Source organism: Pimephales promelas, chromosome 19 (genome assembly GCF_988280905.1).
Source record: "Pimephales promelas chromosome 19, fPimPro1.hap1.1, whole genome shotgun sequence".
NCBI classification, from domain to species: domain Eukaryota; kingdom Metazoa; phylum Chordata; class Actinopteri; order Cypriniformes; family Leuciscidae; genus Pimephales; species Pimephales promelas.
The window spans coordinates 23,669,160-23,682,744 of NC_142787.1; the positions used below are offsets into that span (position 1 = coordinate 23,669,160).

A 13,585-nucleotide genomic window follows, 5' to 3' on the forward strand; every position below is an offset into this window, starting at 1 on the left:
CTTATCCACAGCGCCATCACCACCCCTAAAACCCCAATTATTTAAATAATTGTGTACCCATCACACAATTACATCCTCATTACACTTTGCATTGCATTGCATCATCACATTCTGGTAAAATGGAAGAAAATATACAATATAATCAGCGATATTAAAACCAAACAAAATTTATATTGAATCCAATTTTTATTTATTAGTAGAAAAGAGAAAAAAAAATCACATTTGGTTAACACATTCATTTACATAATTAACAGCTTATTCAGTACCAGCTGGTCACTATAACAACACACAAATACATATAATGTAATGCATCACATTTCTGCACATTGTCTCATGCCCATACACAATATAAATTCTCTATGCAGTTATTAAAATTGCAGTGCTTGATATAACTTTGTATCATTGTGCATAAAAGTCACAAAGCATAATGTAAACAAACGACCAATAAGATTCACAGTTTTACTTCCTGGTATATGCTGGTGCACAAAAAAAAGTGTGTGTAACAGTGCTGGGCAACGATTAATCGCATCCAAAATAAAAGTCTGTGTTTACATATTATATGTGTGTACTGCATATAATTATTTTGTATATATAAATACACACACATGCATGTATTTAAGAATTTTTTTAATTTATATATAAAATGTTAATATTTATATATAATATAATGTATAAATATACATAGAATATATACAAGCACATATTTCTTAAATATATACATGCATGTGTGTGTATTTATATATAATAATTCATTACATTTATATACAAAATAATTATACACAGCACACACACATATATTATGTAAAAACAAACTTTTATTTTGGATGCGATTAATCGCAATTAACCATTGCCCAGCACTTATACATACATACATACAGCATATACAGTGTAAAGATGCCAAAAATATGAAGAATGACTATTTTGTATTGGTCATAAATCATGCTGTCGCAAGTTTCACCATTACTAAAGCTGAAAAAAAAAATCCCATTTTAATATAAAATAAGTAAAAATGGTATTAAGTATTGAAAATAATAAATATAATGTTTATTTTGAAAGTATACATACATACACACACACATATAATAAATAAAAAACATTAATAAACATTATATTTAACATTTTTAAAGACAAAGTAAAATTTAGCAAGATAAAATTAACCTGTAAGGTAAACCTGTTCAGTTAAACAAATACAGTGAAAATCCCAAATGACATAAAACAATGGAGTGATGCATAACTGTACACAATACAATAAACAATACGGGCCTGTTGTAAATGGGGACCACCGACCTACTTTAAGACAATGGTAATTTATTCAGTACATAGAATCAGAATCTACTCTGATGCTTTAATTTGTAGATTAAATCTAAGCAATATTTTTAAGAATTGAAAATTCGCATGCAAATCCAATGGTGCTTAGAGAATAAAAAAAATCTATTACATTTTTTTTTTACATTTTCCAGAAAGAACACAATACAAAAAAAGTACACAATGGCCAGAGCAGCTGAATAAATACAGAAAGAGAGCGAGGTCGCAAATGTATTCATACGTACTGCTCTTTGGGGAAGGTGTATGAGGAGATTGGGCCGGCGGGGGGTGTGGGGTAAGTGAATATGGCGGTCTGGTTGCAGTGCTGAGTGTAGGGGTTTTGGGGCAGGAAGGTCAGAGGAGGTTGAATGGGAGGAGAGTGCTGCTCCAGATAATCCTCTTTGTTACACGCCAAACGGTAACTCACGTAGTCGGCCGTGTTTGGGAGCTCATCGTAGAACCTCCCGGGGCTCTGTGGGAACAAAGATTCAAGGTCAGATAGAGAGAAAGAGAGAATGAACGCAGTGCATATTTAATGAGAGCGCACAGGCACGCGGCTGACACTGTCACCCTGATATTACGCATGCTGACACGCTCAAACTTGGACCATTTTTTTTCAATTCAGAACGCATAAATATTTAAAAAGTAGCACAGTTCAAGGAAGTTATACAGAGTTACTGCTAAAACATACATTGTGATAATAAATACACCTGATGAGGGTCTTGTGAGAGGTATTAGGCCTCAACAACAGTGAGGCAGTAGCAGCATGTTTGTTCTCTCCTCCAGTAGGAGGCGCTCTCTACACACTAAGGCTGAGGCCAAAGGCAATTCGGGTTTATCATTAAAGCCTCAGTACCTCTATTCAGGTCGGTAGCCAGAACGTGGTGCATTAGTGCTTCTTTTCATCTGATAAAATGGACAGAGGCCATACTGGTGTTTCTGTGGCTTTACTGAGTGCTCTCTTACCTGGAAGTCATCAGCTGCCTTCTTTTTAGACGAGGAAGGCTTTTTGTGGGCAGGGGAAGAACTATTCCTGCAATAATAGAGAGGAAGAGATGGAGGGTCTTAACCATAACAATTCCATAAAACAACTACATGCTGGTGTCATTTTGTCTTATGTCTTAGATGTCTCAGAAACTTTAGGAAAATCACACTGTAACAGTCAGAAAATGCTCCACTCTTTACCTATAAAATGAGCTATTATAAGTCAGTAATATAAAAACGTTTAGGCATAATTCATTTTTTTTAATAATGTGAAAGAGTTCAACCAGCATCAATTTATAATATGATGTGATTAAAATATTGTGATTAATCGCATCAAACGTAAATGTTTGTGTCAATATAATATGTGTGTGTATTAAGTGGGTATTTTAAGTGTATATATATATATATATATATATATATATATATATATAATATCTGTGTGTGCATGTATATGTATACACATATACTGTATGCACAGTAAATATATGTACAGTATATATATATAAGCAGTATATATATATATATATATATATATATATATATATATATATATATATATTGTATATATATGAGGAATATACAATATAAACAAATGAAAAATATTATAGAAAAAATGTATAGAATATTTATGTAACGGACTACATAAAGATGTAAAATTTAGCCAGGTAAATATATAATAATTACACAGTTCAATGGTAAAGTCTCAGGATTTGGAAGAGGTATCCTTCCAAATGTAGCATTTTAACTGAGTTGAGTACTTACGAATCTTTGTCTGACCCTGCGTGTTTGTGCCGCTTCTGTTTGTTGACCAAATATATTGTGCCAGCAATAGAGAGGATGATAGCCAGTGCAATCACCCATCCAAGGACACCCATAACCCTCTCTGCAGCGCTCAGTGACTGGGGTTTCTCTGCAGGAAAAATAAACGTTGGCCATCTCCTCATATATACACTACATAACACATAATCACTGTCACTGACTTTTTAAGATACTTTAGTATTTAAATGTGACATGCCTCTGAAACATGTTTCTGCACTTACATTGACGGGAATAGTTCCATTGTTCGGCTCAAGTCCTATTATTTTGTGTTGATGAGAAAAAAACCCCACACATCCGGCTCACATTAGCTTACATGCCCTTCTTTTGTGCAAACTCATACCAACAAACGGGGCGGCCATGGAAGGTATTCATGGGAGCTTTCACTTAGGTCATTGTGTACATAAAACAACAATGATGTCAAAGCAGACTAGTAAAAACTAGTGGGGTGCTCTAATGGCTGTAAAGGAAATGTTAATGGCATAATGTTTTCACTCAAAACAGACCCCCAACCTCAAATAGGAGACCTACACCATTAAGAATGTCCAAACCAGATGTCCCCAGACACACTTAAATTGCTCTGCTTGGAAAATGGAGTTTATCAATATATTGATTCTGGTATATTATATCACATATTACTCATAATCAGACGAAGACGACTTTTTTTCTTGACTATTTTAACTGACTTGATATACGTTTTTATTTATTTTTCAGCTCGAGAATTCACAAGACTTATTAACACTTGTGCTTTCACAATAAATACAAATAACAAGAACAGCAAACACTTTAAATCTGAATAGGTTTGTCTTGGCAGCATAATAAACTTAAAGTTACGAGTGTAAAAACACAAATTCTCCCTATTAGCACAAAGAACAATGTATTAAATATTGTACAGCACATCCTTGGAAAGTCCATTAGCTGAACAACACCAAAAGCCAATGTAACATTCAAGCAGTTTCCCCAGTGTCATAAAAAAGAAATAAATTTACATAAAGCGATTCAAAACACATACAGTCTAGTACAATGTATTTTTGTATCATCTCCAATAACTTCAAATAACAACATGAATATTACATCTTCAAGCAGGCCTCATATTGTAGATTGCAGCCGGTGAGACATGCAATGAATCGCTGACTCTAGAAAGCTACAGCCACAGTTTATTTGATTGTTTATGTACATTGTGAGAAAGTGAACCTCACTTCTCACTGTTGCGCGCTCCCGCATTGACTGAAGGATTATACGCGAGAGCGGGAGAGACTCTGGACATTTGCATACACATTTGCACACACACACATGCTCCTAGATAAAAATGATGCCGGGCTAATTATATTATTTTGTGAAGGTGTAAGGATCGCTAGTGAACACGGTCGGGAGGGGTGTGTGTAAAGAGAAGGCTGGCGCGAGGCTAGGCGCCGTTAACTCATTCGAGTTGGTGTGTTTGTAACGTGGGTAGTCCGCAATTTCATTCATAAAACTCAAACCTAATTTGTCACTGCTTATAATTTCCTATTTTACCATCTACATGACATATAGTGCGGTACCCACTAGTTCATGTCCCATTTACTCAATGTTTCTGTCTAAAATCCTAGTAAATTCATACATATTGTGACTCACGCATTTCCTGCATCCCGGTCCGGTTCAACTGATTCCTATGCGGATGCGCGCGCCGCTGTAGGGGCAGTATTTATCCGGGTCATGGGACAGAGGGTGCAGAGCATTGTTCACAGGGGTGTTTGTTTGTAATAATGTTTTGTATGTATGTCGGTGGTGTGAGTAGATGGTATCAATGAGGTATAAAATGATGGTGATATGATGATTATTATTTTATTTACATGTAATGTTTATTTACTATTCAGATTAGAGCTTATTTGTGGCCTTAAGCTTAATGTTATACCCTGATTGTTGGTATGGTCCAATTTGGCTTAATGCTTTGGCCTATTTAAGAGAGCCTCATTTTGCTTTTGGGAGAGAGAGGAGTACTAGCTTGTTGTGAGGCTATGTACAAAGTGTTGGCTGTAATATTGGTGAACGCCAGAGGCATTATGCTGTTTTGATTTTTTTTATTTTTTTGTTTGTTTTCTTGACTTCTGAGTTAAAATCTAAATAAACTTTATTCTGTTTTCTGGAACCAATTGAGTTGTGGTAACCGTCTTTTCCACCTCCACCACCTAAAGTCAGTGAGCCTACACATCCCAGTATTTGGGGTGCCCTCGGTACCCCACATTTGGTGGCAGCGGTGGGATGGTACGCTGACCGACACTGGCTAATAGAGGAGGAAAACGGTGCCAGTCCAGGGAGAGAATGGCATGCAGGCGGAAAGCCAAAGGTGACCCGAAGGAGGTTGAAGATACCGATGAATGCCCAGATGGCGAGGCTGGGGCCCAAGCATTGGGCGGAGACCAGCAGACAGAGGGTACTGATCTAGCCACCCTACGTCAGCTCCTTGAGAAGACTCTGCAGACACATGAGAGGGAAGCATACAAGCAGGAGCAGCGCTGGAGGAGTGTGCAGATGCAGCTGAACCAGTTGAGGGATGACGTGGAGACAGAAAGGAGGTCCCCACCTACAGCTCCACCGGGGCCTCAACCAGGAGTGCCAGCGCAGCCGGCAGCACCAGCACCGGCTCCAGCGGCCTGGGCCAGATCAGCCATTCCAAGGTACGAGGAAGGGGACGACATTGAACAGTACCTCACTACGTTTGAGAGGCTGGCCACAGCTTACCGCTGGCCTAGAGAGGACTGGGCAGTGGTTCTGGTGCCATACCTCACTGGGAAGGCCCGTAGCGCCTATGTGGCCATGGGTATGGATCAATCGATGGAGTACGACAGGGTGAAGGAGGCAATACTGTACAAGTATGAAATCAACGAGGAGGTGTACCGGAGGAGGTTCCGTGAACCGGATGTCAGACCGGGAGAGACCCCTCGTGAGCTGTACACCCGCCTCAAGGATTTATTTCAAAAGTGGATTAGGCCGGCAAATAAGTCGGTCGAAGAGATCGCTGAGATACTTATAATGGAACAGTACCTCCTCACTCTGACACCAGACATTCGAGTCTGGGTGAAGGAGCACAATCCCCAAAATGGTCAGAAGGCGGCTGAACTGGTAGAGAACTTCATGGCGGCCCGACAGACCCACAAACACTTCCGTCTGGAGTCACAGACAAGATCGGTAGCCCGTGGGAGGTCTGAGGGCTTTGGTCCGGGGAGTGGTGCAAAAGTTAGTGAGCCCAGTCGAATGCCTGCCCGTAACTATTTTGTTCCAACTAAACCCAGAGATAGCCTAGATCCAAGAACCGGAGCTCCGGTGGTATGCTATTTTTGTGGTCAGGAAGGACATATAAAGCCTGAATGTCCGAATAGGAAACCAAAGCACTCCAGCCACAGCTGTATTCCTCGTCCAGAAGAGGGCGTGAGGGGAAGGCTACAGACGATGCCGGTTCAAGTGAATGGTAAAGATGCTACTGCCCTACTAGACACAGGAAGTACCCAAACACTTGTGCAGCCCCACTTAGTGGAGAATAGGGACTTTGTGCAGGGTAGGAAGCTGAAGGTTCTGTGTGTCAATGGGGATGCACATGAGTATCCGACAGCCGAAGTACACCTATATATTAGAGGACAGACATACCAGATGATGGTTGGTGTAGTGGAGAGGCTGAGCCATCCTGTTGTAATAGGCCAGGACATTATTGTGCTACCAGAGTTAGTGCAGTCCAGCAGACCAGTGAATATGGTCATTACTCGATCCCAGAGCCAAACACAGGACCCTGAGAAAAGGGAGATAGATGAGTCAACTGAACCAAATAGCCTGTTAGAGTTGCCCTTTTTGGAGGGGGAGAATACCCCTCCAGCCAAAACAAGGTGCCGGAAAACCAGAAGACAGCGGAGGCAGGCTAGGCTATTGGGCACCTTGGAGAGAAATGAAGAACGACAACTTACTCAGCCAGTGGATGATTGGGGTGAGGTCCCAGATAATTTCGGGCAGCTGCAGAGAGAGGACCCAACTTTGCAGAAAGCATATGACAGGGTCACACAAATAGATGGTATGTCCACTGGGATGCCTACTTCACTGTCTGGAGAAGGCTATGTAGTGAAGGAAGGATTGCTTTACCATGAGCCAGGAGATGGCAGGGCAGAGCAGCTGGTGGTTCCTAGGCAGTTAAGAGAAAGGGTGTTAGCCATGGGGCATACCATCCCTTGGGCAGGGCACTTGAGCAACACCAAAAGCTTTGAGCGGATTGCAGCCAGGTTCTATTGGCCAGGGCTTTATAGTGAGGTGCAGCAATACTGTAAATCCTGTCCCGAGTGCCAGTTCACCAGCAAGAGGAAAACTAGCCCTTACCCCCTTCAGCCACTGCCGATCATAGAAGTTCCCTTCTCCCGCATAGCAATGGACATTGTAGGGCCCCTGGAAAGAACCCAAACGGGGTTCAGATACATTTTAGTCATATGTGACTATGCCACCCGCTACCCTGAGGCAGTTCCTTTGCGCAAGGTTACGGCTGGTCCAATTGCACAAGCCCTGTTGCAGCTATTCTCTAGGGTAGGCATTCCCCAGGAAGTTCTAACCGATCAGGGCACCGCCTTCCTGTCAAAGACATTAAAACAGGTGTATAGCTTGCTAGGCATCAAAGGCATCAGGACCACCCCATACCACCCTCAGACAGACGGGCTGGTTGAACGTTATAACCAGACTTTAAAGGGCATGTTAAGGAAGTTTGTAGCAGTGAATGGTAAAGACTGGGACCGCTGGTTGCCTTACTTGCTCTTTGCCTACCGAGAGGTCCCCCAGGCCTCCACCGGCTTCTCGCCGTTTGAACTTCTGTATGGGAGACAGGTGAGGGGGCCTTTGGATGTCCTGAGAGAGTCCTGGGAGGGACCCCAGACCCCCAAGTCTCACAGCGTCCTCATGCATATCCTCAAAATGAGGGACAAGATGGAGGAAATGACGGAGCTGGTGCGGGCTAACCTGGAGCAGGCCCAAGCACACCAGAAGACCTGGTATGACAAGGCTGCCAGGCAGAGGAACCTTAACCCAGGGCAGAAAGTTTTGCTGCTTCTGCCCACCTCGGAAAACAAACTGCTTGCTAGGTGGCAGGGTCCGTACGAGGTGGTGCGGAAAATGGGACCGGCCACTTATGAAATTGACCTGCCTGGGAGAAGAAAACCCAGGCAGACCTTTCATGTCAACCTCCTGAAAGAATGGCACGAGAGGGCCGGACAGCCAGGATTACAACTTCGGGTACAGGCGGTGATGGAGGAAGAGGAGAGCCCCGAACAATTCTTTCCCACCAGTCAGGCCGCAGCTACCCTGGAGGTATCACACTTGACCTCCCACCAGCAGAGGGAGCTAGAAGCAATCATCCCTCCTGATCTATTTCAGGAAAAGCCGGGATTTACTTCTGTGGTGGAACACTCCATTCCACTCAAAGATACGACTCCAATACGCCAAAGGATGTACCGGGTGCCGGAGCGTCTTCTGCCGTCTCTCAAAGCCGAGGTGGAGGAGATGCTGGCATTGGGGGTGATTGAGCGTTCTTCCAGTGAGTGGAGTAATCCGGTGGTTCTAGTGCCCAAAAAGGATGGCACTATGCGCTTTTGTATTGACTTTCGGCGGATAAATGCTCAGTCCCACTTTGACGCTTACCCCATGCCTAGGCTCGAGGACTTGATCGAGCGCCTCGGCAAAGCGTCCTTCATCACTACTCTGGATTTATGCAAGGGATACTGGCAGGTGCCGTTGGCCAGGACAGACCGGCCGTACACGGCATTCCGGACCCCGCAGGGTCTGTTCCAGTTTGTGGTAATGCCATTTGGCCTGCAGGGGGCGCCAGCCACTTTTCAAAGACTTATGGACATTGTGTTGGCAGGCACAGACTCTTTTGCTGCTGCATATCTGGATGACATAGTGGTGTACAGCGCCACTTGGGGAGAGCATCAGCGTCATCTAGGTGAGATATTGCAGCGCATTCAGCGAGCGGGCCTGACCATCCACCCAAGAAAGTGTGCCATAGCCCAAGATGAGGTCAAATACCTTGGCCATGTTCTGGGTCGTGGTGTGATCCGGCCTCAAAAGGACAAAGTCGAGGCAGTACGAGACTGTCCAAGGCCCCAGACAAAGAAGGAGGTCAGGTCATTTCTGGGGCTGGTGGGCTGGTATCGCCGATTTGTGCCGGACTTTGCTCGACGAGCAGCTCCCTTGTCGGACTTGACTCGGAAGTCAAGCTCCACCCAGCTCCAATGGGGGGAGGAGCAAGACAAAGCCTTTGTGGATTTAAAAGAGACTCTTTGCAAAAATCCAGTTCTCCAAAGCCCAGACTTTGAAAAGCACTTCACTGTCCAGACGGACGCATCTGGTGTTGGTCTTGGGGCGGTGCTGCTCCAAGGAGAGGGTGTCGACAAAAAACCTGTGGCTTATATAAGCCGGAAACTGTTCCCGAGGGAGACCAGATATGCGGCCATAGAACTTGAGTGTCTGGCCGTGAAGTGGGCACTTGACACTTTGAAATATTACTTGCTGGGTCGAGACTTCACCCTAGAGACTGACCACCGCGCCTTGCAGTGGCTAGGGCGCATGAAGGACTCCAATGCTAGAGTAACCCGCTGGTTTTTAGCCCTGCAGCCCTACCGGTTCACAGTGCAGTACAGAGCAGGCAAGCAGAATACTGTTGCAGACTTTCTGTCTCGCCACCCTGTTTTCGAGACTCCAAAGGGGGAGGGAAATGTGAGAAAGTGAACCTCACTTCTCACTGTTGCGCGCTCCCGCATTGACTGAAGGATTATACGCGAGAGCGGGAGAGACTCTGGACATTTGCATACACATTTGCACACACACACATGCTCCTAGATAAAAATGATGCCGGGCTAATTATATTATTTTGTGAAGGTGTAAGGATCGCTAGTGAACACGGTCGGGAGGGGTGTGTGTAAAGAGAAGGCTGGCGCGAGGCTAGGCGCCGTTAACTCATTCGAGTTGGTGTGTTTGTAACGTGGGTAGTCCGCAATTTCATTCATAAAACTCAAACCTAATTTGTCACTGCTTATAATTTCCTATTTTACCATCTACATGACATATAGTGCGGTACCCACTAGTTCATGTCCCATTTACTCAATGTTTCTGTCTAAAATCCTAGTAAATTCATACATATTGTGACTCACGCATTTCCTGCATCCCGGTCCGGTTCAACTGATTCCTATGCGGATGCGCGCGCCGCTGTAGGGGCAGTATTTATCCGGGTCATGGGACAGAGGGTGCAGAGCATTGTTCACAGGGGTGTTTGTTTGTAATAATGTTTTGTATGTATGTCGGTGGTGTGAGTAGATGGTATCAATGAGGTATAAAATGATGGTGATATGATGATTATTATTTTATTTACATGTAATGTTTATTTACTATTCAGATTAGAGCTTATTTGTGGCCTTAAGCTTAATGTTATACCCTGATTGTTGGTATGGTCCAATTTGGCTTAATGCTTTGGCCTATTTAAGAGAGCCTCATTTTGCTTTTGGGAGAGAGAGGAGTACTAGCTTGTTGTGAGGCTATGTACAAAGTGTTGGCTGTAATATTGGTGAACGCCAGAGGCATTATGCTGTTTTGATTTTTTTTATTTTTTTGTTTGTTTTCTTGACTTCTGAGTTAAAATCTAAATAAACTTTATTCTGTTTTCTGGAACCAATTGAGTTGTGGTAACCGTCTTTTCCACCTCCACCACCTAAAGTCAGTGAGCCTACACATCCCAGTATTTGGGGTGCCCTCGGTACCCCACATACATATTCTCAATAGGTGGTATTTGACTACTGCAGTGCAGAGGAGTATTGTATTGTATAATGAAACCTGTGATTATAGCAGCCAGAAAGTCACTATTCTGTTTCAATAACAACAACAAAAACACAACATCTGAGTTTCCAAGAATCATGCATAAAATGATATCCACAGTGTAAGACTTTCACAATTTATAGGTTATAGTACAGTTCTACTTGGCCTTAAAGTGAACACAGGGGCAAAACTGCTTTCTCAAAACAATGACTCTTTTCTCATCCAAACTTGACGGGCTGCGCTGACAATACCCAGCGCATGTTAGTGCTAGCTCTGTTACAAAGTAAACAATCCAGCCTCCTAAACATCATTGAAAATAACTGATTTAGGACATCTACCTCGGTAGAAACTCCAACTTCAAACTCTATTGAAATCAACTGCGAGTTAAGTTAGCATGTTGCTAAGCTAACAGCACTGTGACAAAACCCAATGATTTAACACCCTGAATGTCATGGAAATTGATCGATTTGAGATGCCTGGTCATGTAAGTGCTGTGCACAATAAAACGAAGCTCACAATTGATTTCAAAAGAGTGTGAAATTAACATAAGTATGTTGCTTATGTTGCTAAACTAACAGCACAATACTCTTAATCATTGTGAAGGAATTTAATTAATCATAACTAACATTCCTTTGTCTTGCTGGATTAACATTTATATGCTTTGAATACTAAATGTCCCCAACACTTGGGCCAAAGTTAGTGTGTCTGAATATAACAAACGAGGAAACAAAACAACACCGCTTTCTGAAAATATATATAACCTCATGACTTGTGCAACAAGTATCAAGGAATCCAAATGAGCTTTTACCTAACAGAGAATTATACATACGAACAAATCATATTGGAGAAAAATTATGTAATTAATGATGTCACCTTTGCCATGCACTTATTATATAAACTGTAGTACTCTTTTCCTGGTGGGATTCTCTGGCATTGTCTGGAGTCTGACTGGTTATCTTATTACAGTGATAGTGTTCACTGGGGGGCGAGACGATGCCCGGCTCTTAGGCGTCTGGGGTTACCAATGTAGTCAGGTAGCTTTAATTATTTGGCATTTGATGTAGTCAGTGTAGTATAGCTATAGATTTAGGCATTTTATGCAGTCTGTATAGCTATAGTCTTTATATAGTCTATTATTCTTAGGCAAACTGAACTTAAGTCAGGTGCACTAGGGAAATTCTAACACAACATACAAAAACATTTGGCACATTTTTAATTAAATTTAAATGTATTGACAAAAAAAAAAATATTTTACCGAGTTTATCGCAATGTTTTATGGAATAGTCTTCTAATGTGAATGATTGTGATACTGATTTAGAATTGGCTATTTCAATAGGCAGCATAATTAAACATTATGCAAAAATGTTTAACTATGCATACTTATTATGGCAGCCATAAATAGTGAGCTAGGTTTTAAAACAGAGATTATGTCATGCAATGTATTCGACATGTCCAATCTCCAAACATCCATCATCATTTTGGATTTTCATGCCAACAATGCTATCTGAATCAAATCCAACGTCAGTTTGAATCCCAAAGCCTGCTTCAAAAGAAAGGAGATAACGAAGAACGAGAAGACAGCAAAAAATGGACGTGCTCCGAAGTTCAACGTTTCGAATTCTACACATACCACTCTTCTTTAGAGATGACAGAGCCGTCCATCTGAGGAACCATGTCCACTGAAACCTCCACCTCAGATCCATACTCGTAAAAATAAGTCTGCTCGTTACATTCGCGTCTCTCATGGTCCATGATCAGTCCAGTGCAGTAGGTCTTCATCCTGCTGTCATGGCAGTTGTGAAACTCCTGAGTGCGTCCTCCTAAAATACTGGAGCCTCTGTATAGTTCCAGCTTCTTCTCTTCATCTGATTCTTCAGAGAAGGTCAGACTGTGAGGTAGCGAGGGGTGTGGTGCACTGCCAGCCTTGCCATAGCCATTTCCAAGGATTTGCTTCTTCGTACTGTAATTTCCTTTAAATGTGCATTTCCGGCGATAGAAAAACACTATCAGGAGCGTAATGGCAGCCAACAGCACTGTGCCACAAACAACAGCTCCACCAATGACGGCACCTGCTTGCTGTTGCTCCTGAGACACCTCGTGTGAGTAGCTAGGGAATTCTGGGTAAGGAAAGAGGTAGTCGTATTGATGATTTTTAAATAGCATAACAATATGTGGTTGTTAAAGACCTTGTGCACATTTTTTTTTCATGGGTTGATGTATTTCCTGTTGAAACAGGAAGTGGGATCTAGGATCATATCAAAGGGCGTGTATCTTTACTTTGAACAGGCTATACTACTGTTCAAAAGTTTGAATACAATTTTTTTTACGTTTTTGAAAAAAAAAATATTGCGCTCACTAAGGTTGCATTTATTATCTATAAATTAGATCAAACATATTTTAGTTTATATTTTATTTTAGTCTATTAGAATGGTTTAAAATGCAATTTATCCCTGTGACGGCAAAGTTGAATTTTCAGCATTATTACGCCAGTCAGTATCACATGATCCTTCAGAAATTTTTCTAATATGCTGATTTGATCCTCAAGAAACATTTCTAATTATTATTAATGTTAAAAACAGTTGTGCTGATTATTGTTTTTGTAGACACCATAACCATTTTTTTATGTATATACATTAAAATGTATTTGAAAATAAAGCATTCATTTGAA

At 42.0% G+C, this 13,585-nt stretch overlaps 1 protein-coding gene across 3 annotated transcripts in view; it reads right to left on the reverse strand.

Annotated features, from left to right (window-relative positions):
- Window positions 1–1,022: 1,022 nt before the first annotated feature.
- The window catches only part of nectin1a (nectin cell adhesion molecule 1a), a 30,004-nt gene continuing 17,441 nt past the window's right edge, over window positions 1,023–13,585 (reverse strand). Inside the window, exons 6-8 of one of the 3 annotated variants that reach the window (XM_039694059.2) lie at window positions 3,052–3,199; window positions 2,272–2,338; window positions 1,023–1,777 (exon numbers count right to left, since the gene is read on the reverse strand). In XM_039694059.2, the coding sequence (XP_039549993.1) occupies window positions 1,541–1,777; window positions 2,272–2,338; window positions 3,052–3,199 (452 nt within the window). In that variant the 3' untranslated portion in view covers window positions 1,023–1,540. Of the gene's footprint in view, window positions 1,778–2,271; window positions 2,339–3,051; window positions 3,200–10,874; window positions 13,035–13,585 lie in introns of those variants that run through there. The other 2 variants (XR_016147660.1, XM_039694058.2) reach the window with 2 other exon arrangements.